The sequence below is a fragment of the Halichoeres trimaculatus genome, unplaced genomic scaffold (genome assembly GCF_033239565.1).
Source record: "Halichoeres trimaculatus isolate MK-OKI-2021-1 unplaced genomic scaffold, fHalTri1.1 fHalTri1_scaffold_5, whole genome shotgun sequence".
Classification (NCBI taxonomy): Eukaryota; Metazoa; Chordata; class Actinopteri; order Labriformes; family Labridae; genus Halichoeres; species Halichoeres trimaculatus.
Window position 1 is genome coordinate 3012871 of NW_027437183.1, and position 25626 is coordinate 3038496.

The following is a 25626-nucleotide window of genomic DNA, read 5'->3' on the forward strand; positions in this document are numbered from 1 at the left end:
AACACACAAACACAATCTCAGCATCTCTTCACTGATGACAAAGGGTCCTCCGGGGAAGCGCGCCGCGCGTGACCGCGTCCTCTGCTCTCGTGCTGCTGCAGCCCCAGACAGACAGACAGACAGACAGACAGACAGACAGAAGGTGAGACTGACAGACAGGCAGACCGAGGGGAGGACAGACAGACAGGCTGCCGTTGTGTCGGTGAGGATGCGCGCGGCGTGCAGCAGCAGCAGCGCGCGGTGATTGTCGGATCGGTACCAAGAGGCGGAGCAGCTGCAGCGGAGCGCGAGGAGCAAACCGGACACCATGAGCTGCAACTGGGGCACCGAGCTGTGGGTAGGTACACCTGTCCACACCTGCTGCACCCTGACACCCTCCTGTATCTGTCTCTGAAAACCGCTTCACCGTCTGCTGCAGCCGCTGCACCGGTAACCTGTCCGTGACGAGCCGGTAACCGGGCGGCCTCTTCGTGCATGTGTGTGTGTGTGTGTGTGAGTGTGTGAGTGTGTCTAAGGCCCTCGTGCTTCTGTCTGCTCTGCCATAGCAACACGGTGAATGACGACAACGGCTCGCGCTCTGCGTCCTCCATGATGCTGCAGCGCGCGGACAGAGACACAGACCCCCCCTCAGCCCACCCCTGACCCGGCCTCACTATCACTGCTAACATCTCCACAGCATCATGGATCCCAGCCTCATGAAGCATCACTGATGCAGGGGAGCTGCTGTGTGCAGGCCCACTGGAGGAGTGTGTGTGTGTTTGCACTGTGTGTGTGTGTGTGTGTGTGTGTGTGTGTGAGTGCCTCCATGTATGCTTGACATAGATGTGTAGGGGGAGGGACTTCATTTCATTCACTCATCTCTCTTTCAGACAGATTTTTTTAATCCATGTGTAATATTTCAGAGAGCTGACCCAGAGTCAGTCTCCAGAGCTTCATGTAAACCTCACATGAACCAGCATCAGAGTGTGAGCTGTTTGTTTCACTGACAGAGAGGTTTACATACACATTTAATTATAAATTAACATTTCCTTAATCAAGCAACTGTTTTATCCTGATATGACACCAGGGATGGCATTACACTGCAAAAACTGAAATCCTAACAAGTGTTCTTGTCACATTCACCTGACAAGTCCAGAAAAATGTTTTATTTCAAGATATTTAAAGACATAAATGACGCCAGGTTTGACTTAGACCTGCAGTGTCCTACTCCATCCTCCATCTGATCGGTAAATAAGTGCATCCTTTACAAAGCCACTCAGACGCATAGTGCCCCTTTGGCCACAGGGGGCGCCAAACTCATCCATCCATCTCAGAAAATGTCTTGTGTCATGATACTAAAAGACATACATTACTTGTGATTTTCTTTAAAAATATTTTTTTTTTTTGCTAGAACAAAGACATAAAAATGAAATGAAAAATACTTGATTTATCCAAAAAAAAGAAATTCAGGAAAAACTTGAGTACAAGTCTTTTTTTTGCAGTGCATAAAATGTGTAAAATGGGAAAATTTATTTATATATTATTTATTTTTATTTATATATTTATTTTTTGAATTTATTTATATATAATAAATTTAATAAATTTATTTAATAAAATTAAATGTGTAAAATGAATAAATTTATGTTTATTTTATTATCAATTCAAATGCACTGCAAAAACTGAAACCAAATTGAGTGTTTATGTCTGATTTCAAGAAATAACAAAGACAAAAATGACACCTGAATTGTTCGTAAACAGTAAAAAAAAAAAAAAACTTTTTGCTTAAGTAAAATTTTCACTCTTCCTAAGATGTCAGTTTTTATTTGTGTCCAACATGTTGTGCCTACTCTGTCTTCCAAAACCTTAAAAGCCCGAACGCAAACTCAAAGATAGAAAACATCACTCACGTTGGCCACAGGGGGCGCCAAACTCAACACACATTAAAAGTTGTTCATGTGAGTGTTAACAGACTGGTTTGGCTGGATCTGAGGTGTTTGTCTCTCTTCGTGGTCCAGGATCAGTTTGATAACCTGGAGAAACACACCAGCTGGGGGATCGACTTCCTGGAGAGATACACCAAGTTTGTGAAGGAGAGAGCGGACATCGAGCTGAGCTACGCCAAGCAGATCAGGTACGAGAGACACCTCATAGTCACCTCTTCATCACCGTGAAGTAAACACTGACCATCAGATATTTACAGAACATCATCAGGAGCTTAAACCTGGTCCAGATTTCATGCTAATACCAGGTTCTGGATGTGCAGTAACTTCTTCTCTTCTTCAAACTCACTCTTGGTCTTCGATCTTAAATGTTTGTTTTTGTGGTTCCAGCTGTTTAATATGAATGTTACCTCCTCCACCCTCCAGCACGTAACAAGTTCAGGAGTGTTTCCTCATCAGTAGAAAAAGTTTTTACATTCACACATGTAGCTCACTCTTAAACCCCGTCTGTCCCAAGCTGCATTCTCCGTAATTTCACTTTTCCATTTTAATTTGGTGTTACTTTTGCTTGTTGTTTTTATTTATTTCATTGCCTATTCTATTCGTCATGTTGTTAATCACTCTGTCAAGTATCCTTGAGTAGAAAAGCCTTTTTGAATAAAATGTTTTATTATTATTTAGTTATTTTATTAATTCAACCTATATTTTACCAGGAATGCTCCTGTTGAGATCTCTTTCATAAGGAATAAGATCTCTAGAGTAAAAACCTGACATTTATCTTCCACTGTCGTGTTAAACCCAGGGAAGTATGTTGCTTTAGTTTTATCAGTATATAGAACCAGCTTCAGTTCACTAAGATTTCTTTGGACTAAAGGTGCACTGATCACCGATCTTTAAAAAGCCTGACCTGCCGATACCGATTTTTATTTTTTGTTTTTTATAACTGACAGCATATACCTTCAATGTTCCAATCTCATTTTATTGAAAATCCCTGAACTATACCTGTGAAACAATAAAATCTTTATGCTTTAAATTAAACAATCGATAAAGTGTCCTGAGTTTTAGGTCTGAGAGCAAAAAGCAACAATAGCTGGCTGTCAGACCTTCCTGGAGGAATATAAGATCAGTTTCATATGTAAGGATGGGACGATCACTGATCAACGATCCCCCAAAATTAAGGAAAGCGGCACTGATCGATCGACTAACCCATCGATCTGAGCATGTCTACTTTGGACAGCGTTAAAAGACACTTACAGAGTGTTAAGAGCACTCAGAAGAGAAGATCCTGAGGCGTAAAGCAGTGGTCCCTAACCCCCAGGCCTTGGACCGGTACCGTTCCGTGGGTCAATTGGTATCGGGTGGCACAAAAAAAAACTCTACTTACATTGTTTCAGATTTATTTACTATATGATTCTGAATGACGTTTTATTTTGAAAAATGACTGGATTCTCTCTGTCATCCCCGTCTGTGACTCATTCTTTACGCCAAACCCTCAAGCTAGCAAAATGGACAAAAAACAAACATCTTTGGAAAGTGTCTTTAGGCAGGGCCTTGTAAAGGACGGTGTCATCCACATAAAAATGGAACTTTGCCTGAACAACGCTTTAAAATAAACTATTACTGTAAATCACAAAAAGAATAGGGCCTAGTATTGACCCTTGTGGAACCTCATTTTTATATTAAAAGGTTGAAGTTAAGCTATCCTCTCTGACACACTGCTTCCTACTGCTCATGTAGCGTTGTGTTTCCAGAAGTTTTAACACCTGTTAATGCAGCTTAACATGAAAACCTAATTTATCTCTCTGCTACAAACCTCAGCTGTGCATCACCTGTGTGCGTCTCTACCTGTGTTTCCAGGAGCCTGTCCAAGAAGTATCACCCAAAGAGAAGCAGAGAGGACGAGAGCAGGTCAGTGACCTTTAACGTCCTCAGAGGGACAGTTTATCTGTAACACAAATTGATAAATTCTTAGTGATTTCAGTCGTTGCCATGTGCAGTTTCAGCTCAGTTTGATCAGATCCAGGGGTATCTGTACCACTGAGGAACGGAAGGAGGAGGAGGATGGAAAAATTAGAGGTGTGGCTTATTTGATTGACAGGTGTGTGCACTGTAACTTTGCAAATGGACTAAAGCCTCCATCTGTTCTTCAGTTTCCAGATTAGCTGGAGGTTAGGAGGAGTCAGTGAACATAATGCTAACTGAAGCCTGAGCACACATCTTTGTGGTCTTTCTGATTGGCTGTTGAAAGCTCACCTGCTGTGTGGTCGTCACAGGTACACCTGGTGTTTGGCGTTTGCAGCGACGCTCCGTCAGCTGAACGAACTCTCCATCCAGAGAGAAGAGCTGGCTGAAAACTTGAACTCGCAGATCGTCTGTGAGCTGTCACGGTACACGCAGGAGCTGAAGACCGAGAGGAAGACAGTGAGTATACACACACACACAAATACAAAGACACACACACTCCAACAAAAAGTGTACACTACTGATCAGAAGTCTACAAACAGCCCTGTTTTTCCACTTGGAATGAAAGTATGGTTGGTTGGTTCATCAGTCCATAGCTCCATCTTCCTGTCGTCAGTAGGCCGGTGGTGGGGTCTGATGGTCCAGCCTCTGGTTCTTCTCCTGCCTCTGTATCAGTGATGGATGTCTTTCTTTCTGCAGTCTGACCTGTCAAAGCTGCAGCTCAAAGTCTTCTCTTCACTGTAACTGAAACTGAGACTGGGTTTGGCTTTGGCTCTGTCTGACCTCTTCTTCTTCTTTTCCTCCTTCTTTTTCTTCTTCTTCTTCAACAGAGTTCTAGAATGATACAAGAATTCTAGAATGTAATCAAAATTCTAGAATGTCAATGGTATCCTTGAATGGCACCAGAACTGTGGAACTGTTTTAGAATTCTTAAATGACGACCAGCTAATAGAATGTTGCTCAATTTCTCAAATCATCAGAATTCTAAAACATTCTTAGAATTTTATAAATGCCGATATAAAAATTCTAGAATCTCGCTGGAGTTCTAGAATGAAAGCAATCATTAGCAGTATTAGTCTCAAATGACACCAAAATTGTGGAACATTTCCGTAATTACCTCCACCAAGGAGGTTATCTTTTTGGGAGAGTTTGCCTGTTTACAACATAACTCAAAAACTAACAAAAGGATCTTGATGAAATGTTCAGGTGATCCAGATCACCGTCTGGATCCAGTACTTTTTTTAAGGACTCGTTATCATTGTGAGATAGGGCTGTTTTCACCATATGTGTATATAACTCCACCATAAATGGTCGGATTGCTTTACAAAACAACACAAGACAAGGTCACCATAATTTCTGACAGATGTTCAAGTACGATCCAGATCCTGACAATATTCTGGATACTGAGATCTGGAATACAGAATATGTTCTGGGTCATCATAATTTTCAAAACGGTCAAGAAACAAATTATCGTACGAACGATTGTGATTGGTGACAATCACAATGTGCTTAGCAGATGTCTGCGCTGTCTGATTGCTTTTCTAGTTTTCAAATGATTTCAGGATCCATATATATTAATATGAATCTAGAATGCTGCTTGATCACTGGTATGGTTTCATTATTCTCCAATGACCCCAGAATTCTAAAATGTCACCAAAGTTCTAGAATCATGTCAGGATTCTAGAATTATGACATAATTCTCGAACGACTTTAAACTCTCCTCACTGAGCTCACCTTGACTTACTCTGACTTCATTTCTCTGGAGCAAAAACCTCTTTCTGGAAAAGTTCTGATGCTCTGTCTCTTTCTGCATGAATCGTCTTTTCCTGCTCGTTTTAGAGCGTTACACGACTTCCTGCAGAAGCTCGACTTAACACACAGAGATGGTCGAATGAGTCAAGAAAACTTTGGACACCTGGAGGAATTAGCAGCTCCAATTTTGCAACTTTAAGCTGTTAAAGGGTCATTCTGTAGAATTATGAAATGTTCATTATTCTCCAGTGTTGAGTAACCCTATCTTTTTTCTTCACCTCTGACACTTCAACACCTACTTTGACCAGCAGTGTAAAAAAACTCTGACTAATAATCTTTCATCTTCCTGTTAAAAAGTTGCCAACCATCTTTAGAGCTTGTGTTTTTGTTGCAGCATTTCCAAGATGGGCGCCGTGCCCAGCAGCACATCGAGAGCTCCTGGAAGCAGCTGGAGTCTGTGAGTCACATCTGGCTCAGTTCAGCAACCGTTTGATTCAAAAACATAAAAAAAAAAAAAAAAAAAACACCCACTTTTTCTTACTCTGCTTTCCTCTTTGATGATGTTTGTGAATTTCAGAGCAAACGTCGGTTCGAGCGTGACTGTAAAGAAGCCGAGCGCGCTCAACAAGTGTCGGACAGAATCGACCTCGACAACAAGACGGACGGAGAAAAGGTGGGCGGGGCTTATCCTCTGTGTTTTTTCTGATATAAAGGAATATTTCCAAGATTTTTTGATGATTTTTCTTTAAAATGGTTCAGTTTGGATTGAATTATCTGACCTCCTGTCTGTCTTTGTGTCTGCCTGTCTCACAGCGCTGCTCCCTGAAGGTAAGACCCCTTATTTTTTTTAGACCTCGTCTCAAACTTCCCTGAGCTGCAGGACGTTGGTCGATCTATCTGTGTTTTTTCTGCTCGCTGGTCGCAGGCTCGTCAGACGGCTCAGCAGAAGAAAGAAGCAGCAGAAGACGCCAGGAAGGACTACGTGACCTGTTTAAACCAGTTTAACCAAGACCAGCACCAGCACTACCACACGCTGGTCCCAGTTATCTACCAGGTACACCTCAAACGCAGACCACCTGAGACTGCTGACGAAGACCTGAGCCTCACTGCTCCGTGTGTGTGTGTGTTCGCAGCGTATCCAGGACATGGAGGAGCGGCGCATTGAGAGGATCTGTGAGGCCATGCGTCTGTCAGCGGAGGCGGAGAGGAAAGTTCTTCCTGTCGTTAGTCGTTGTCTGGACGCCATGATGGACGCCAGCGAGGGGATCCAGCCCAGGATGGTGAGTCTCAGAGAGACCTGAGGGGTCATGTTCAGGGTGTTGTTAAGTCTCTGAGCCTGTGTGTGTTTCTGTGTGTGTGTGTGTGTGTGTGTGTGTGTGTGTGTGTGTGTGTGTGTGTGTGTGTGTGTGTGTGTGTGTGTGTGTGTGTGTGTGTGTGTAGGACACCCGGCAGGTGGTGGAGGTGTATAAATCCGGCTTCGACCCTCCAGGTGATGTAGAGTTTGAGGACTACAGCGCCTCCATGAGGAGGAGCATCTCTGAATCCAGTTACCTCGACAACCGGACTGAGGGGCGGAGACACAGCAGGAAGCTTTGGCCCTTTATACGAAAAAACAAGGTGCTCACACACACACACACACACACACCTGTGAACACACACTTCCCCTCACCTGTCTCCGTACTGACACACCTCTCTCTCTCCAGCTGTTGACCCTCCTCTCCTCCCCTCGGCAGCCTCCCCCTCCTCCCCCAACCTCCCCCTCACCTGGTGCTGTGACGGACAGCCCCCAGTCCCCGCCCCCTGCCTCTAGAGAACCAATCACACAGCGGCTGAATGACCTCATGACGTCTGGGTCCAGAACCAGGAAGCAGTGTCTGCGCAGCCTCAAGAGAGGGGTGAGAACACACACACACACACATTCACACACACTTTCACACACACTCGTATGATATTCACATGAAGCGTGACTGATTTGACGTGTTCTTCTCTCCTTCACACGCCTGCCTCTGATTGGACAGCTGTCACTCAAACTGGTCAGTATCACAGAAACCTGAAACAAACTAATGTACTGTGATGTGTTGATAAACCAGTAACTCTCATAACCAAAGACCAGCACTCAGACCACTTAGTCTGAGTCCTGGGTCATGATAAAGAATCTAGAAACCTCGTCCAGACAGAGACCTGCTCCAGATCCCTCAGAATAAAACTGATTTAGATTTTTAGGATTGATCATTATCAGAGTTAACAGTTTGATCATTTACTGCAGTTTGTCTGTGAACATGAAATCTGTTTCTCTTCATCATCTAAACCTACTCTCAGTATTTACTCTCCATGTTGAGTCCTGAGAGTCGTATTTGGTCCTTACCTCAGCTCCAAACCAACTTTTGTTATCAACCCCACAAAGAAAAACCTGGACTCAGAGTTTGATCAGTTAATGAGACTGATTCACAGTCAGACCAGCTCTGGTGTTTCAGCGTTAACTGGAGACTCTCAGCCCACACTCACTGACTGTGTCTCAATTCAGGGTCTGCAGCCTAAAGAGGACCTGGCCTTCGTAGCCTATGTACACCGCAAAGGCCGAACTGAATTGAGACGGTCTGGTATACGAAGCATTTCCTGTTTGTCACCTTCGACGTCACACGGCGCCGCCCCTTTATTTACTTTACTTTCATTACTTTTTAAACACACTTAAACCAAAACCTCACATTTAAAACAGGATATTTTTTACTATTTTTTTTTTACTTTGCATTATAATTATTATTATTATTCTTTATTTTTTTATTTATTATTATTATTATTATTATTATTATTATTATTATTTATTTATTATTTTTATTATTATTATTATTATTATTATTATTATTATTATTATTATTATTATTATTATTATTATTCTTTATTTATTATTATTATTATTATTAATAGAGTATAGAACCACCATTTACATGAGAGTAAGGCAACATTAGGTCAAGTGCTGGGGGATGGTTGATAAAAAAAGTAAAAAATAAAAGCTGCTGAAATGATTTAATGTATTTTTTGAATTCCCTGTAAAAAAGATGTATAAAAATTGCCCAAGTTAGTTTTTTGCCCAGAGAATTTACATTCATTAACATATTGTTTTAATAATGAGAAGATTTATAAAAAAGAACTGATTTTCATCAGTATATTTAAAAAGAGGCCAAACATATTTTCACAGTTAAACAAAATCTTCTTTAATGTTATAGAAACACAGTCACATTGTTGTTGCCTGAAATCCTTCACATCTGGATCAAACAGGACTCCCTCTGGAGTTCGGCCGTGTCCAGCATCTTCAGCGTTTACGCGCAATGGATCTTGGGATATGTGAGGCTACGAAGGACTCACTGAATCTGTATTTTATGGCACCTTAAAAAGTCGTTGGCTGCATTTGGAGGAGCCTTCAAAATGGGGCAGGCTTTGATGCACCGCTGTGACGTAACCAGTCTTTAAATTCAGCCTTGTAGGCTGCAGACCCTGAGTTGGGACACAATCACTGACACGTTCAGCTGAAAGTCTCCAGTTAGCATGTTCACTCTTCACAGAGGACATCGGTTGATCTGTAACGGTCAGAACTTGTTAGAAGTTGACTCCGCGGTGTAGTATCATTTCTGGCAACCAACCTCAGAACAACCAGACATTTCATGCTGCTAACAGTTTGAATTCAGAGTTTAAAGAAAATTAGAGTGGAGCTAAACGCTGCTTCTTTTTCCCAAATGTGAGCTTGTATTTATCAGGGAGTGGGAGGGAAAGGAATCAAACAAAATACCGTGTGTTTTCCATGTGTGTGATTTTCATGTGTGTGTGGTGTGCTTGTTGCAGGGCTCGGGTCCTGCAGACTGCAGTCATCTCCCTCCTGAACAAAGAAGAAAGAAACTTCAGACGAGGATCAACAACATCAACCAGGAGATCCAGAGAGAGCGAGAGCAGAGGTCACACATACACACACACACACACACACACACACACACACACACACACTCCTGGGAAACATTCAGCAGGAGTTTTTGGAGGTTTTGGAGTGCAGATGCTGAGTAATTTCAGTCAGTACTCAAACAGGTTTTGATTCTTTGAGACTCTGCTGCCACCTGCTGGTCATGAGGGTAACGTCAGACACTTAATGATCAGTTGCAGAGGAGACAAAAATTAAGTTTTTTATTTTAAACCTTCAAATTTATATTTAACATGAACAGAAAGCTTCCAGGTTGTTTTTGTACTTTGATGTTAACTCGCTATTTTTTTTTTTTCTTTTTCTTCTTCTTCAACTTAGTTCTTTGTTTGCCAGTGTCTAAGAAAAAGTCAGCTTCACTCCTAATTTTTTTTAAATTATGTTTTGGACTCACTAATGTTAACATGTCAGACAAAACAAAAAACAGCCTTAAATTAACTTTGAATTCTGTGTGTGTGTTTCTAGAGATGCTCTGTTGAAGATGAGGGAGGTGTACGAGCGGAGTCCTCAGATGGGCGACGCTGGGAGTCTGGAGCCTCGACTGGACGAGGTGAAGCAGAGTCTGCAGAAACTGGAGGACGAGCTGAGGAAGAACCAGGTTATAAACACATCACACACACACAGCGCAGCCCACTCATACTGTACTGGATCCAAACGTTTACACACACCTGATGCAGTTTCTCATTCGCTTCCTGTCTGATTTCTTTTTTTTTTTTTTTTCAAGAAACCAAACAAGTAGATTTTCCTGACCTCATTGGCAGATTTGCTTAGAGCACTTTGGGCCTCATTTTTGTCTTTTAATACGTCAAAATCAGACACTTTTTATTGGACTTGTCAGCTGAATGTGGCTCATATGAAGTCTGTAAAATAAGACTTAAAAACTGGATCAGATTTCTGTTTTTGCACCCTACAAGATACAACTGAACAGATTAATATGTGACATATCTTGTAACAGAAGCAGCACAGATTTATGATCATGTTTTTTATTTTTCAACAGAACAGTTTATAAAGTGATGATGTGATATATTGATATTAACCAATATTATAATCAAAGGTGTCAATTATTCACATTTGTTACTCAAGTAGAAGTACAGATGGTGGGGTTTAAAAAGACTTGTAGAAGTTGAAGTACCAACTTAAGCTTTTTACTTAAGTAAAAGTATAAAAGTACTGGTCTCAAAACTACTTAAAGTAAAAGGCAAAGGAAGTTTATTTCTATAGCACATTTCAGCAAGACAATTCAAAGTGCTTTACAGAGAAAACATATGAAAAGAAAATTGAAATTCAATTAAAAAGCAGATAAAAAATAACAAGATGTGAGATAAGGTACAATAAAACAAAATGAATTAAAAAAATAAAATAAAAGAAAGACGGTTAAAACAGATTTTAAGATATACGCATAAAAGTGCCAGACCAAAGCTTGAGTAGTTTAAGGTCACTTTGGATAATTTTCTGAATAATTGTCATGTTTTTCCTATAAGAGCCACCGTACTTAGTAGGTGCTATTTCCTATTTTGTGCCAGCAGAGCTCAGCGCTGGATCTTCTTAGGGATGCCAGTTTGATTTAAATTCTGATTCTTTGATATTAACAATTTTTAGTTTATTTTTTAACACCAGATCATGAGAAAAATTTAACTGATGATGATAAGGTCTAGAGAGTATATCAGGAGCCTTTTTTCCCCAAAAATCCACATCACATGAGTCAGAGAGAAACATTTTGCCCCCTGCTGGAGAAAAGTGGGATTTTTTTTCCAATCCAGTTTAGAAAAAAAGACTGAAATAAAGAATTTAAATTTGAAAAAAATGAGTTTTTGACAAAGAATCACAATTTTCATAGTGTCAGACAAAAAATTCTTTTTTTTTTGTATTTTGACTTTGTTACTTGACACTTCTGGTTATTAATTTTGTGTGTGTTTGTGTGTGTGTGTGTGTGTGTGTGTGTTTTCAGGCGTGGCTGGCAGAGGCAGACAGCAGACTGTCTGATCACAGCGGCAGGAGACAGAGTGGAGGTTGTGGGGTAAATTCCCAAGCCACGACACCGGGCAGCAGCAGCCTAAAACAGCTGGACAACCGCAGCCCAGCGAGCAGAGAGAGGTAACCAGGATCAGACCCTTCCCTATCGGGGAGCCTACTAGTACGGGTGCACCGATCACAATTTTCTGTCCAATCACCGATCACCAATCTCTATCTTGGGCTGATACCGATTGTTATGTTTTTTAACTGACAGCATATACCTCCGATGTCCCAATCTTGTTTTATTGAAAATCATTGAACAATTCCAGTGAACAATAAAATATTTATGTTTAACTCAAAAAACCCATAAAGTGTCCTGAGTTTTAGGTCTCAGAGCAAAAAGTAAGAATGGTTGTCTGTCAGACCTTCCTGGAGGAATATAAGACCAGTTTCATATGTAAGGACGGTCACCGAGCACCGATCCCCCAAAATTAAGGAAATCATCACTGATCGATCAGCTGACCAAAGGATCGGTGCATGTCTACCTACTCGTCAAACACTCAAACAACAGACAAACTCTATCAGACACAACATTCAACAGATCAGTGAAGGGGAGCTTGACACAGAAGAACAAAAAAAAAAAACTGCAAAAATGATTCTTTAAAAAACTAAAAAGACACATTTTCTACTTTAAATAAAGACAACACCGATCCAGAAATAAAGTCATTTTTAGAAACAGAAGTCAGGCACTTTTTGGATTTTCTAGCCTGCCTGTAAATGATAAATGACATTACATCTGAAATAAATGACTGAACAAACCCAAAGAATGAAAAAAAAAAGTTGCAGTAACTTATTTCTACCACTACAGGAGCCCTTGGTCCATTAAAAAGATGTTGTCAAGCTTTTCAAAGTAGTGGGGGTCAGCTGGTCCAGATACAGCCACTGATTGTTTGACTGACCAAAACAAAGATGGCAGCCTCCCATTAGCGCTCTAAGCTAACAGGAAAAAATTATTCTTAACTTCAATTGTCACAGATTACCTTTGTTTTTGACAGGTAGTCTCTGAAAAGACATTGTTATTTCCTGGGGCGTAGAAAGATTCTGATCATTTTGGATCAGGTCTTAACAACAACAGAGCTCAGGCGGTTCTTTTTATTTTAAAGTGAGATTATAAAACCAGCAGATGAAGGCAGATGTTGAAAGACTTAAAACAAAAGTTAGACAAAATGTTCTCTGAGACTCAAACAGAGTTCAGGATACTTAATGAATCCGTAGTTTCTCCATGAAGAGTGCTGGTTCAGCCTGTTTTGGTGTAAAACACAAAGAACAGTCTGTATGGAGAGCAAAAGCAGGCAAACTGAATGACACCTTGGCTTCTTTTACCTGTCTCTCCTCAGTCCTGACGGCAGCTACACTGAAGACAACAGCGCAGAGCTCCACTTCAAGTCCCGTAGTTCAGAGTTTGACGACGACTTTGATGATGAAGAACCGCTCCCCAGTATCGGCACCTGCAAGTCTCTCTACCCCTTCCAAGGTACTGGGTCTGACTTCACCTCGTTGATGTTGCCTGGTTCTCCCTGATGCTAACACGCTGCGTTTGATGCTCCTCAGGTCAGAATGAAGGCACTCTGTCCATGGTGGAGGGGGAACTACTTTCTGTGGTGGAAGAGGACAAAGGTGACGGTTGGACCCGAGTACGGAGGAACCTGGAGGAGGAGGGATACGTTCCCACCTCTTACATCAAAGTCTTCCTAGACAGCAGTGCCAAAGGTGCCATGACCTACATATAACCTACATGCTAACCACATATGACCTTTATATGACGTTGACATGACGGAAATGATCTACCTACGACCTCAACATGACTGACACACGTAGAGACTCTGTAGGAAGGGGGGTGTTGTAGTTTCCATTTGTAGTACAGTGTAGTCAAAGTAGTATTAACCAATCACACATCAGCAGGCTTTAGTATGAGGAGGAAAACGACAGGTATGGAGAGCAAAAGCAGGAGAAATGAATCAGAAAATCTGTGTAGTACAGATAATTGGCCCTAGGTTTAAAACATTATAAACCCTGTGAAGTCTCTGTGTAACTTATTATTTACAGTGAAGCTGAGACTCTCCAGAAACAAATTAACTGTGATTTTAATGAAGTAAAAGAAATGACTGAATTTAAGGGCACAACACAACATCCCATAATAGTTTCTGACTCACATGACCTAACAACGACCTTTATACGACACGCTTTTAACGTTTACCGAGCTGCATTTGACCTCAACACATGACCTTGAAGTGACCTCCGCCTGACATTAAGTGACCTCTTGTTGATGGTGTACAGATGTGGGTCTTTGGAAGAATTGAGCATTTTTTTTTGTAACCTGAAGTCACCCTGCTCCCGTTTTCACCTGACAACCTTCATCAACCTTTGACCTTTTACCTGTAAATGTCGACACTGTGGTTGCTGTGGTAACAGCAGCCTGTCTACCTGTGTCTACCTGTGCTCTGCCTGTCTATGTGCCGAACTAGAACTCTACCTGTTATTTTTCTGCTGCTGTGGTCCTCTTTGGGGAGTTCACGCCTGTGTGACACACCTGTCTCAATCACCTGAGACATTAATCAGAGATGTTAGAGATCTGACATGACCGAGACGGATCAATTCAATACGGAAGCTGTTAGAGACGCTGATGATGAGATGTGTCAGAGAACGTTGGGAGGCATTCAAGATGTTTCAGTTTTGTATGTGTTTCAAAGATTTAAGAGATTTTTGAGATTAAAAGAAAGGGAAACAAGATATTAGAGATACATAAGAGATGTTGAAGTCAGAGTGTTGATGGATTGAAACTGTTCAAGGTGAGATGCAAGAGATACAGGATTTGTTAAGGTTTAAGAAATGTTGATGCAACAGAGATAAGTGAGATTTAAGAGATGACAAACATGTCAGAGAGGGTAGAAGTGGAAGAGATTTCAGAGATGATTCAGAGATGCCACAAGAATGAGAGATGTTTGAGAGCAGAGAGTTGAGATGTCTGATGGGTTGGAGGTGTGTATATGTTGAAAACTGTACAAGATATAAGAGATGAAAGAAATGTGTCAGATATTAGAGATGAGTAACTTGCAGAATATGTTTAGTATTAAAGAATGTCAGTAAATAGAGATGTAGAAGATTTTATGGATGCCAAACATACTAGAGAAATTAGAAAAGTGAGATTTAAGAGATGACTCAGAGATGCCACAGGAAATAAAAGATGTCAGAAATGCAAGAGAGGTATTTGATGTTGTAGGGGAGAAGATGTTTTGGGCAATTTTGAAAGAAGTGAGATGTGTTGGGGTTTAGTTTTTAAGATTGAAGAGATTTTGGACATTTGAAAGCTTTAGAGATGTAAAGGGAAAAAAAGATGCTGGATTTTTGAGATGTTTCAAACTGTACCCTTTTAGAACATGAAAGAGGAAATGTTCAAAATTTAAGAGATATAGAGATGTGTAGGTTGAAAGAGATGGCAGGAACTCTAGAGATGTTGAGTGCTGAAAATATCAGAATTATGCAATATATCTTAGAAATTTGAGGCAATTTGGAGATTTTAGAGATGTTGGGGTTGTGAATCATGTGTTTTAATAGCACGTATCCCCAATATCTCCAACATCTCTTACATTTTTTGATAGCAATGGTCAAAATGTTGAGATTTTTCAAACTTGTAAGAGTTAATAGAGATAAGAGGAAATTGAAAGATTTCAGAGATGTTTTTGAGACTTTAGTGTCAAGTGTTTACCTTCAAACGAGATATTGACCCTAGAGATACTGGACTTTGTAGAGTTTGTTGCTGAAGAGTTCGAGATGGGTTTTTTTTGAAGAAGAAGAAGAAGAAGAAGTTAATTGCAAGATAAAGAAGATGAGAGAAATATAGAAATTCAAAACACATTCGAGAAATGTAAGAGATGAGCAGTTCTGAGAAAAAGTTCATATTTTTGGATCAGAGGAAATATTTGAGAAAGGGGAAATGTCAACAATGTTGGAAATACAAAATGTAAGAAAGATATTTTAGAGATTCTTTTTAAGATATGAGAAATGTTGGGGTTGTTTGACCTTCAAGATAAGAGATTCTTTAAAGATGTTAGACATTTTAGGACAACAAGAGATGTTAGAGATGTGTTAGAGATGTGGAATATGTTCAGAAATTTGAGATATGAGGGAAATCGTTGAGTGTTGACAGAGATCCAATCAGACACGTTATTTCTTCATGACCCTGAATCTCGTTTTACTCCTTCAGCGTGCAAAATGAGGAGTTGATTTCTAGTTGATTTCTAATGGAGGATTGTTTAAACGCTGCTGTTTGTCGTTTTATCAACTTCATAATCAGCGTCCAGACAAATCAAACACATGAAACAAGATGAAAACAGTGAAATGATCTGAAATGTCTGTTGAATCAGCGACAGATCGGCTCGTCCACCATGACACCAACGTTTCAAATCCTGAGATGATGGAAGTGTTTTCACTCAAAGGACAAACGACTGATATAGAGAAAAGCAACTCCTGGCCAATCTGTGGACACCTGACGCTTTAAGATTATAGAAATAAATATAAGATAATGATAAAAGTTATTTAAAGAACAGGGATCCAGGTAAACACACGCTAATATGCTAAAGCTGCAGTTTTCAGCTCTGCGCAGTTTTCTCTTGCTTTTGCGTCTGCACTTCGAGCTCAGATCTGTCCACTTGTTTTTTTCAGAGTGCATCTCACTCTGTGTGCTTTTTAATATTGGATGGTGTCATTTTATCTCAGGTGCATGAGATGCTTCTCTGACTGAGGCTTGTAGCGCTAACAGGAGTTTATTAATAAGATAACCAGCTCTTTATTGATTTGTTCAGCTTCTAAAATCATCTTTTCATGATTCTCCAAACTATAACAAACAATTTCTTCCATTATTCACTCACCTGCTGATTCATTTCTCATTAATCAATGAGTTTTGTTTGTTTTCAGTTTGGTGACCTCGTACGGGCTGTGATTGGCTGTGTCAGAAGCAGCGGTGTGTGAGCTCACTGAGGGTAGTTTCTGAGAGCTTTCCAGTGTTTGGCTGCAGGCGGCAGCACTCTGACCTCCTGTCTCACTCTACCTGCTCTAACATATCTACCTGTCTGTCCTCCTGTCTCTCTCCTTGTCTGTTTCTCCGTCTGCCTGTCTCCCTCTCTTCCTGTCCGTCTGTCTGTCTGTGTCTATCTTGTAGGCTTTGTGCAGAGTAGTCGGCTAGTCTAGCGCAGTAAGCGACCAGTGAGGACGTCTCTCCACAGGAAGTGATGTAAAGGGTAGAGCTGTGAGGAGGTCGGCTGGCAGCTTTGCATTGGACAGTTAAACTGCGTGATGGAGGAAAACTTCTGCTGGTGGCTGAGAAATCGATCACAGATCAAATCAATCAGACATTGTTAATCCGTTAGAGAGGCTGCGTCCACTGATGCTACGGCAACATGTCTGTCCATCTTAAAGAGGGGGTACTCTGCTTTTTCATATTCAAACACAAATTTAAAGTGACAATGCTGGATGTTCAGACCGAGCGTGCGCAGATTTTCAAACCTCTACATCTTCATATGTCATAGAAATCCCTTGAATTGTCTTTAAAGGAAAGGGCTTGCGGAGCAGGGGGCCTTAAAGTGACAGCAGCAAAAACAGAGTGTTGAAATAAGGGTTTTCTAAACACAAAAGAGAAAAAAAATGTTTTTTTTTTATGAGCTGTAAACCATGTTAGGATGCTACAGGGGCACCAGAGGGACAAAATGAGAACCAAAAAAAGCACAATACCCCCTCTTTAAATTCTCACACCACTCCTACAGCTTGGCGTGCTTTGTCAGAGAAAACTTCATCAAACAGGGCTTACCCATCCACACACAGTCTAGACCCGGGGTCTGCAACCTGTACTCAGCTCACCTGGATTAAAGTCATTCAAGAGCCACAAAGTCTAATTTATCTTCACAATAAAGAAAATATAGAGTATAAAAATTATGGTTAAAATCCAGTGAATAATTATGTAAATGAGAAGAGTTTTTGAAATAATGAAATTGCATGTGATGTCTAAGGTTTCAATTTTTAAAATATGCAGACATTTTTAAAAACTTAAATTTAAAAAATTTGCAAAAAATTCTAAAAATGTTGAATTTGAAAAAATTAGCATAAATTTGCAAAAAAAGAAAAATTTGAACATTTGCAAAAAAATTAAATTTAAAAAATTGCAAAAAAAAAAAAACGCTAAAATTGAAAAAAAAATGCAAATTTTGCAAATATTTCAATTTTTTTTAAATTTGCAATTCAAATTTTTTGCAAAAATTAAAAAAAAAAAAAATTGAAAGAATTCCTGAATTTTAAAATATACACTAATAATATTGCTTAACCTATCGTTTTTCATTGTTTGCTAATGTTTTGCCAAATATCAAGCATGTATATTGATCTGGCACATGAATCCATTCAAATAGAATTAAAATCTGTATTTTCTCCCAGATTAGTCTTTTTGTAGATGTAGTTATCTTCCCAGGGCTGTAAAACTTGAGGTTAGCCACAGGTGCATGGAAAGTTGGTGGGCTGTTGATGTTGTAGGAGGTGAAGTAGAGCGGTGGCAGGCTTTATTGACAGATGGGATGAAGATTTAGTTCAACTAAATGTTAACACAGGATTTTATTTAGTGTCAGTGTCTTTAATCATCAATACCCTCTGGAAGAGAAATAACAATTCTTTATTTAACAATATTTTTTTAAGTTACAGGGAGCCACTGCAAAAGAGCTGTATGAGGCTCCAGAGCCACAGGTTGAAGACCCTTGGTCTAAACAGTCCAGTCTAAACTTTCAGAGTGGGTCTCATCATAAATCATCTGCTCGGTGAGACGTTCTTCCAGCCTGACTTTACTTCCTGTTTTGTTTGATACCTGGGATTCCAGCTCCAAACACAGACACAGTGTACACCCTGGTGGTGCACTCAGGAAACATCAGAGTAAAGATATCAGACAGGTCCTAAACACTCAGATCCATACCATCTGTATTTAGTCCAGCTCCAAAAAAATCATTACTCATCATAAAGTCAGATGGTTTTTCCTTTATTAACAGAGAAATCCACTTTAGAGTTTTATAGAAACAGAAGAAGAGAATCCTCTAAATGCTGAGGTTTGAATATTAAATAAATGTTTGAGTCTAACATAAAAAGATTTAATCCATCTTTAAACATTTGTTTTGATGTGAAAACATTTTAAAAGATCTGACCTGAAGGATTAAATCCACTGAATATAATTGATCTGGAAAAAAAATGTTTGTTGAAAAGAAAAATGTGAAATGGTGGAGAAGACGATCCGTCCTGATTACCACTGAGCGGTGATGTCACACTGTACCAGGGTGTGTCAGTACGCTCTGACATCACATCTAAGGGTGCTCTCTGAGTCCAAACAGTCTGAAGTTAATCCTAAAGAGTTGACTGTGTGTAAATAAACCGTAGCTGCACAGGTGTAGCCCCGCCTCCTTGTATACTTGTTGACATTGGCCCCGCCCCCAGCTTTCCCAGACTGTATTAGCCCTGCCCCCTCCCCTGGCCCCGCCCCCTGCTTGTTGATCGATGATCATGCTTTTGATTGATTGTGTGAAATGTGAAACTTTTTTATTTGATAGTGGATCATTAGTTATTGATTTTTTTATGGAGACGTGAAACTGCTGATCACGCTCGTTTTTTCGATTTCCTGTATGTTGGACTTTCAAAATAAACTACACTCTGAATCAATCACTGGGTCAGTGAGATGTTTATTCACACTTCTTTGCTTACATCAACAGTTTTCACCCCCTGACATTATTTTTTGCTGAGATATTTAGTAGCTTCTTAGCAGTGAGATGTCTGAAATAACCAAACCACAGCAGAGAAACAGGAAGTCGAGCTTTCCCTCGACGCTGCACAACAAACACAGATTATTTAGAATTTGCCTCAACTATAAAGATGTTTTGCTTTGTTACATATCCTAATAAAATAAATTGAGCTACTTTGAAATTGTTTTTATTTTCATTTATAGTTATAATGTTAATTTAATTCACCTTTCAGGTTTATAGGGTGTCTCTGGCACAGGTTGAAAACAGGAGGTAAAATCTAAGATTATAACAGTTATTTTAGATGTAAGAATAAACACTTATATATTAATTTATGGAAGTTTTATATCAGTTATTTTCTTCATTTCATCTATATCTATAATAGTTTCACTTTATGATTGTTTTCATGGTTGATAATATCATATAATATAATAATAGGAATTTCCCTTCGGGGATGAATAAAGTATATTTTATCTTATCGTTATCTTTAATATAGATGTATCAATATTTGTGCTATGTTAATGTCAGAACTACAGGAAAAATAGCCAAAAAATATTTAAGAATAGAATAAAACTTTTTTATAAAAGTATGTCATATCAAATTGAAAAAAAAAACTATCAAAAAAACCAACTTGTTGATTTAAGAAAATAGTAACAGATGGTGAAATTACCGTAACTAATAATGAATTTACAAATTAACATAAAGTAAGGAAGTAGCACATGCTCATGTAGGTGTGATATGTGATGATTTTGAACATTTATTAATAGTTTGATCTGAAAATGTTTTAAAATCAGCTAAAAAAAAACCGACTGGTAACCTCCGTGTGATACGGTAGAATGCGTGAGGTGCCACTTTTAGGTGGAGTACGGTAACCGCGAGTCTCCATGGTAACCGCTGTGTTGTTGGTGAGTGGAGTTGTTTCAGTTGGTCAGTCATGGAGGATCACGGAGTCAAGACCTGCGACTTTTACCGAACGGACCCGAACCTGCCGCACAGGTTCAACAACCCGGACTCTTTTAAAGGCTACAGGTACGATATGACGTCATTATATGACAGTTAAAAGAGTTCGGGAGGACAGATTTAGACAGACTATCTCCAAACCGTGGTAGGGAGAGCTGGTTTAGGTTTCTTTACTTGGCTCGTTGCTGGTACCCGGCGTCCATGGGTCCAGGGGGGTATTGCACAAAACCAGGATAAGGGATTAATCTGGCAAACATTGGTTATCCTGGATGATTAATAAAGTATGTCTAATCTAATCTAATCTAATCAAGTCAGTTGAACAAAAGCTGGTCAAGTTTATCCCAGACTAGTTACCATGGTGATTTATTCTCTGCAGCTAGCCTGCTGCAGACCAGGCTAACTACCAGGATCAGATTAATCCTGCTCTGGCTCTGCTCTCTGTAATCTAAGAAATGATCATGGTTTACAGCATCTCCATGCTTTTTCTACACACTACATCATTTAATCATCCTGCACCCAAATCTTACAACTGTAGTCATTGCATTTGCTGGTTGACTTTAGTGTTATTTATTTGTACAGATTATATGAAGACAAAAATAACTTTGAACACAAACAGTTGAGAATCCTTTCTGTATTAATACAAGTCCCACAATAAAAGGTTTAAAATTATTATAAAGAAAATGGAAAAAACAGGCCTTACTGACATTGGTACTAAACCAAACTGATGTAGGGGCCTAAAAAAGAAATAAAAAATAAAAAACAACCCTTGACCTACAGAATGAGAAAGAGGAGAAACAAAGGAAAAATAAATATATCACACCACTGAAATGGACTACAATATAACAGACAGAATATAATTTTGTCTTAACTGTCTCTTGAAAATAGGGAAATCATCCTGTTATAGGACTTGTTGTCATTTCTGAGGCTATTTCATTTCTACTTGCTGGCTTTTATCTTTTTTTTTTCATGTTATTTTGTTCTGCCTTTAAACACTTTGTAAACTAATCTTGTAAAAGATCCTTTATAGGGATGGGTACAGAATCAGGTACTATTAATGGTACCAACCAAATTCCATCTGTTGTGTGTTGAGGTACCCTTACAAAAGAAAAATATATTGCAGCATATTGGAAAATATCATGTCATATATTAGGTAATTAAGTATTAAGTATTTAATTAAGAGATTAAGTATTTATATTTTCCAATATATTGCAATATATGGAAAGCAGCAATCATTTGTATATTTTGCAATATATTGCAATATATTTCATGAATATAAAACATATTGTATATATGCCCTCAATATATTTTTCCCTGTATATCAATAATCTTTCAATAATATATTACAACACATTTAAAAAAATATATTGGTACATATATTTTTCTTTCGCAAGGGTACCTAAACGCATCCTTGTGACTGTGGGGGAGTAGAAGAGTAGGCGATTTTCCTTGCTGGACATGAACACAGCATTGCAGGGTTATATATTGAGGAAAAAATATATTAAATTGAAAAAGGTTTAAGATTTTGTTATTGAAGAAATTAATATTTATTACCACATAAAGACACTAAAGTACAGAAAATTGGTACCGTTGAGTACTGATACTCAAATGGGGCATCAATTGAAAAGTTGCACACACTACAAATAACAACATTTTTCCACATTTAGCCCCAAAACATCACTTTTTCTGCAGATTTAGAGAAAAATTTGTGAAATATATTTGTCAAATATTAAATATAAATGTTGAATGTTTTATCTAAATGTTAAATGTTATTTATAAATGTTATAAATGAATGTCCTGATTTTTGAATATTTAGCAACATTTCTAAACATTAGGCTGAGACTTAATATTCATCAAAGATTCATAAATCTTTTACAAAGTTTTCTAAATATTTACTAAAATTTCCAAACATTTAGTCAAGGTTTTTGAATCTTGGGGTACGTATTATAAATATTTAGCACACATGCAAATTCACACTCCCGCTCACAGGAAGTACCAAAATAAAAGTTTGATGAAGCGATCCAGCCAAGTGGATTTTGAGAAAGTTAAACACAGTCGGCTAAATCAGCCGTTAGAAAATAAAGGTACAAAGTGCTGTGATGGCGCTGTTGAAGATCCTAAGGCCGACATCAAAGAAGTAGAGCTTGACTTTCTCAAAATCCTTTCCTCAAACTTTTATTTTGGTGCTACCTGATGGGCGGGACAGTGAATTTGCTTATTAGCTGATAATTAATCCAGATCTTCTGGTTTTCTGCGTTTCCAGTCAGAAAAAGAGTAACCCGCTTTATCGAACATCCAACCAGACGTACGGCAGCAAGAAACCAACGGTGCACGAGATGCAGGTGAGAAACAGACACAGCCCCTGAATGTGTATGAAACTCTGTATGCTTAAAAATGACAGGGGTATTTAAGGGGTAATCTGTGATTTTATGTCCCTGTGTGTTTCAGACCAAGTTTGCAGGGACCTCTCGTCAGTTTTCTGAAGCCATGCTGCAGACGGGGATGTACAGGGACAACGGCCTCAACACGGCGCTGGACAAGAGCGTGGTGACGGTTTCTACAGAAACCCTGAGAAACAGAAACGAGAAGCGTTACTTCAATCAGCTCATGAAGCAGGATGGGGAGAAGTGATGGAAGAGCTGTGTGAATGAACAAAAGAGCTTTTCACCTTTATAAATAAAAATAAACACATGGATTAAAGATCATTGACACAGGAGTCTCTTTTTATCTGATGAGAGTTTGGGATTGATCACATCTTCACACATATCCCCTAAAGTCAGGGAAGAGTTAACGAGAAAACACTTCAGGTCCCAGAACAAAAGTCTCTGTGCAGCAGCTTTTCATGTTACAGCTCAGACATTCATTATTCATTCAGCCTGTTGTCTCTGAGTGCAGCCTCTGTCTGAAACCATCAGCAGCTACTGTCTCTTTAAGGCCCCTCCCCCATCTCTTCCTTACCACCTTGACAATAATACAATTTTTTTTTTTCTTTCAAGAGTCTAATCTCTTCTTGATTCTACCTCCTGACATATTTCACAATCACCGAAAAAAATACACAAGAACAGCAGCTGTCAATCATCATTAAACGTAACGTAAAGCCTCATTTTTAACCTCGTACAACTAATGAAAACAAAACTTTTCTGAAAAAAAGAGGAGTTGAAAACAAGACAGCCAAATGATATCTTCAAATCACCACAACAATCAGACGTGAGAAACATTTCTACCAGGTGTAATAATTTTTTTCAAGTTTGACCACAGCCCATCTGGAATGACTGGGGAGATGGATTTTTTGACCTATACTGCAGCCAGCCACCAGGGGGAGCAGTTTTTGGTGCGATCTCACTTCAACCAAGCAAGATGACGTCCATTTTTTTTTTTTACAGTCTATGATCTTAACATGATACACCCGTAGTAAACCCTGATTTTTAGCCTCTGTCTGAACACACTTTGATTCAGCTGCTGTCTCTTTAAGGCTCCCCACTCCACAAACCTCCTTCACTCTGATTGGTCAGCTCTTTGGTAAAAGGCTTGTTGGGGTTGGAGTGATGGGTAGACCGTGGTGTCCAAGTTTTGCCCCTCCAACATATCATGAACCAGTTAGGCGGTCCTTATGTGATGACCTCATCATTTAGCTCAAAGTGAGGTCTCTACAAAAACTGCTCCCCCTGGTGGCTGGCTGCAGTATAGGTAAAAAAAAATCCACCTCTCCAGTCATTCCAGATGGACTGTGGTCAAACTTAGTAAAAAAACCCACAAACTTTGTGGTGATTTGAATATATCATTTGTCTGCCTTGTATTCAAGTCCTCTTTTTTTCTGAAAAGTTTCGTTTTCATTAGTTATAAGAGGTTGAAAACGAGGTTTTACGTCACGTTTAGCGATGATTGAAAGCTGCCGTTCTCGTGTATTTTTTTCAGGGATTGGAGCTACACGCTGCTTGCCGTAGACGTAGACTGTTAATCCCGCCCCTATTTCAGCAGTTGGCTAACAAACGACACTCCTATGTCTCTACAGTTACATCGCCAATTACAGGTCGTTTCCGTGTGAACGCAGATTTTTGCATTTTGGGCCTTAGTTCCTCATAGAAAGTTCCTGGGACGAAAAGTTCCTGATACTTCTGGTTGAAAAGCTTCTGATGAGAGATTTGTTTGTCTCTTAGAGGACTGTAGGATGAGATATTTCACTTTAAAAGCATGGCTTCCACAAGATCAGCAAGTAGAAACATGTTCAGATTTGTCCACAGGGGGGCGCCAAATTTGACCCAAAGAAAAAGTTACTTGCAGGAGCTTTAAAAGAAAACTAATGCCTAATCTAATCTTATTTTCTGTTGTTAATTTATTTCTTTCTGGGTTTTTTCATCTTTTTTGTCCTGCTGAAAAAAAAAATGAAGCGTCTCTTTTTTTCTTCTTCTTTCACTGAAATGTTGATTCCTGTCCAACATCGCGCTGCGAGAGAGTGTGAGTTTGTGTGAGTGTCAGATGGTCCTCAGCAGGTTTTTACACACACACACACACACACACGCACGACACCTCTCACACACACACACACACACACACACACTCTTTCTCTCTGATGCGCCAGCAGATGGTGATGTTGTTTCCATGACGACTGAATGAGGGAAATGATGATTAATTTAGAGAGTTTTTTCCCTCCATCTGTGTCCTCTTCTTGTCTTTGTGTCTCGCTCAGAGTGAAACACTTTCACCCGCCTGACCCCGGGGACCTCCTCCGGACAGGAAGCTGCTCAGACACGAGTCTGTGTTTCCCCTGGGACCAGTTTCAAGAAGGATCTGGAGTCAGGATCTGAACCAAAAACCTCTTAAAAAGATCTGATCCCTGCTCATCACTTTACTTTTAAACGTGAGGTTTTCGAGTTTCCCTGAACCTGACTGAATCAGGTGTCAGGTCACGACCAGGCTCAGCTTTCCCTCCTCATCCTCAGAAATGACTCAGCATCCATCAGCTGCCAGGATGAGGTTCAGACCAGCTCCAAGAGAGGAGTCCGCGGTCTGCAGGAGTTCAGGATCTCTGGCACGGAGGAGGCAGCAGAAGGCCTCGGACAGCAGGGTCCAGGGAGAGCTGAGAGTGGGCAGAGAGGGCTGAGGTCATGTGGGCATCTGTTATTCACGTCTCATCGCCGCTCTGAGAGACACGAGGGAGAGGAGCTCAGAGAAGAAGGAGATTAAAGCTGTAAACATGGAGATTCAGGCTTTTAGAGAAGCTCAGAGATTTTTAAGACGAGCGAAGGAAGGTGGGGAGGGAACAGAGCAGATGATTAAACAACAAAGTGCTGGTATTCAGAGT

At 39.7% G+C, this 25626-nt stretch overlaps 2 protein-coding genes across 3 annotated transcripts; both read left to right on the forward strand.

Moving 5' to 3' along the window:
• Positions 1 to 17588, forward strand: LOC141790606 (formin-binding protein 1-like). 2 transcript variants are annotated; one of them, XM_074670602.1, is made up of 18 exons: positions 1 to 337; positions 1995 to 2110; positions 3777 to 3827; positions 4193 to 4340; positions 6028 to 6090; positions 6211 to 6306; positions 6447 to 6461; positions 6559 to 6687; positions 6767 to 6913; positions 7074 to 7250; positions 7337 to 7528; positions 7652 to 7666; positions 9471 to 9580; positions 10063 to 10195; positions 11546 to 11691; positions 12948 to 13084; positions 13162 to 13320; positions 16769 to 17588. In XM_074670602.1, exons 1-18 carry the CDS (start codon positions 308 to 310, stop codon positions 16795 to 16797), a joined length of 1893 nt encoding a protein of 630 aa, XP_074526703.1. In that variant the 5' UTR covers positions 1 to 307; the 3' UTR covers positions 16798 to 17588. The 2 variants fall into 2 exon arrangements, with proteins under 2 accessions (XP_074526703.1, XP_074526704.1); XM_074670603.1 differs by having other exon boundaries at positions 7367 to 7528.
• A 2679-nt stretch (positions 17589 to 20267) lies between these two features.
• pierce1 (piercer of microtubule wall 1) lies at positions 20268 to 23042 on the forward strand. Its single transcript, XM_074671090.1, has 3 exons — positions 20268 to 20396; positions 22588 to 22666; positions 22773 to 23042. Exons 1-3 carry the CDS (start codon positions 20302 to 20304, stop codon positions 22953 to 22955), a joined length of 357 nt encoding a protein of 118 aa, XP_074527191.1. The 5' UTR covers positions 20268 to 20301; the 3' UTR covers positions 22956 to 23042.
• The last annotated feature ends 2584 nt before the right edge of the window (positions 23043 to 25626 follow it).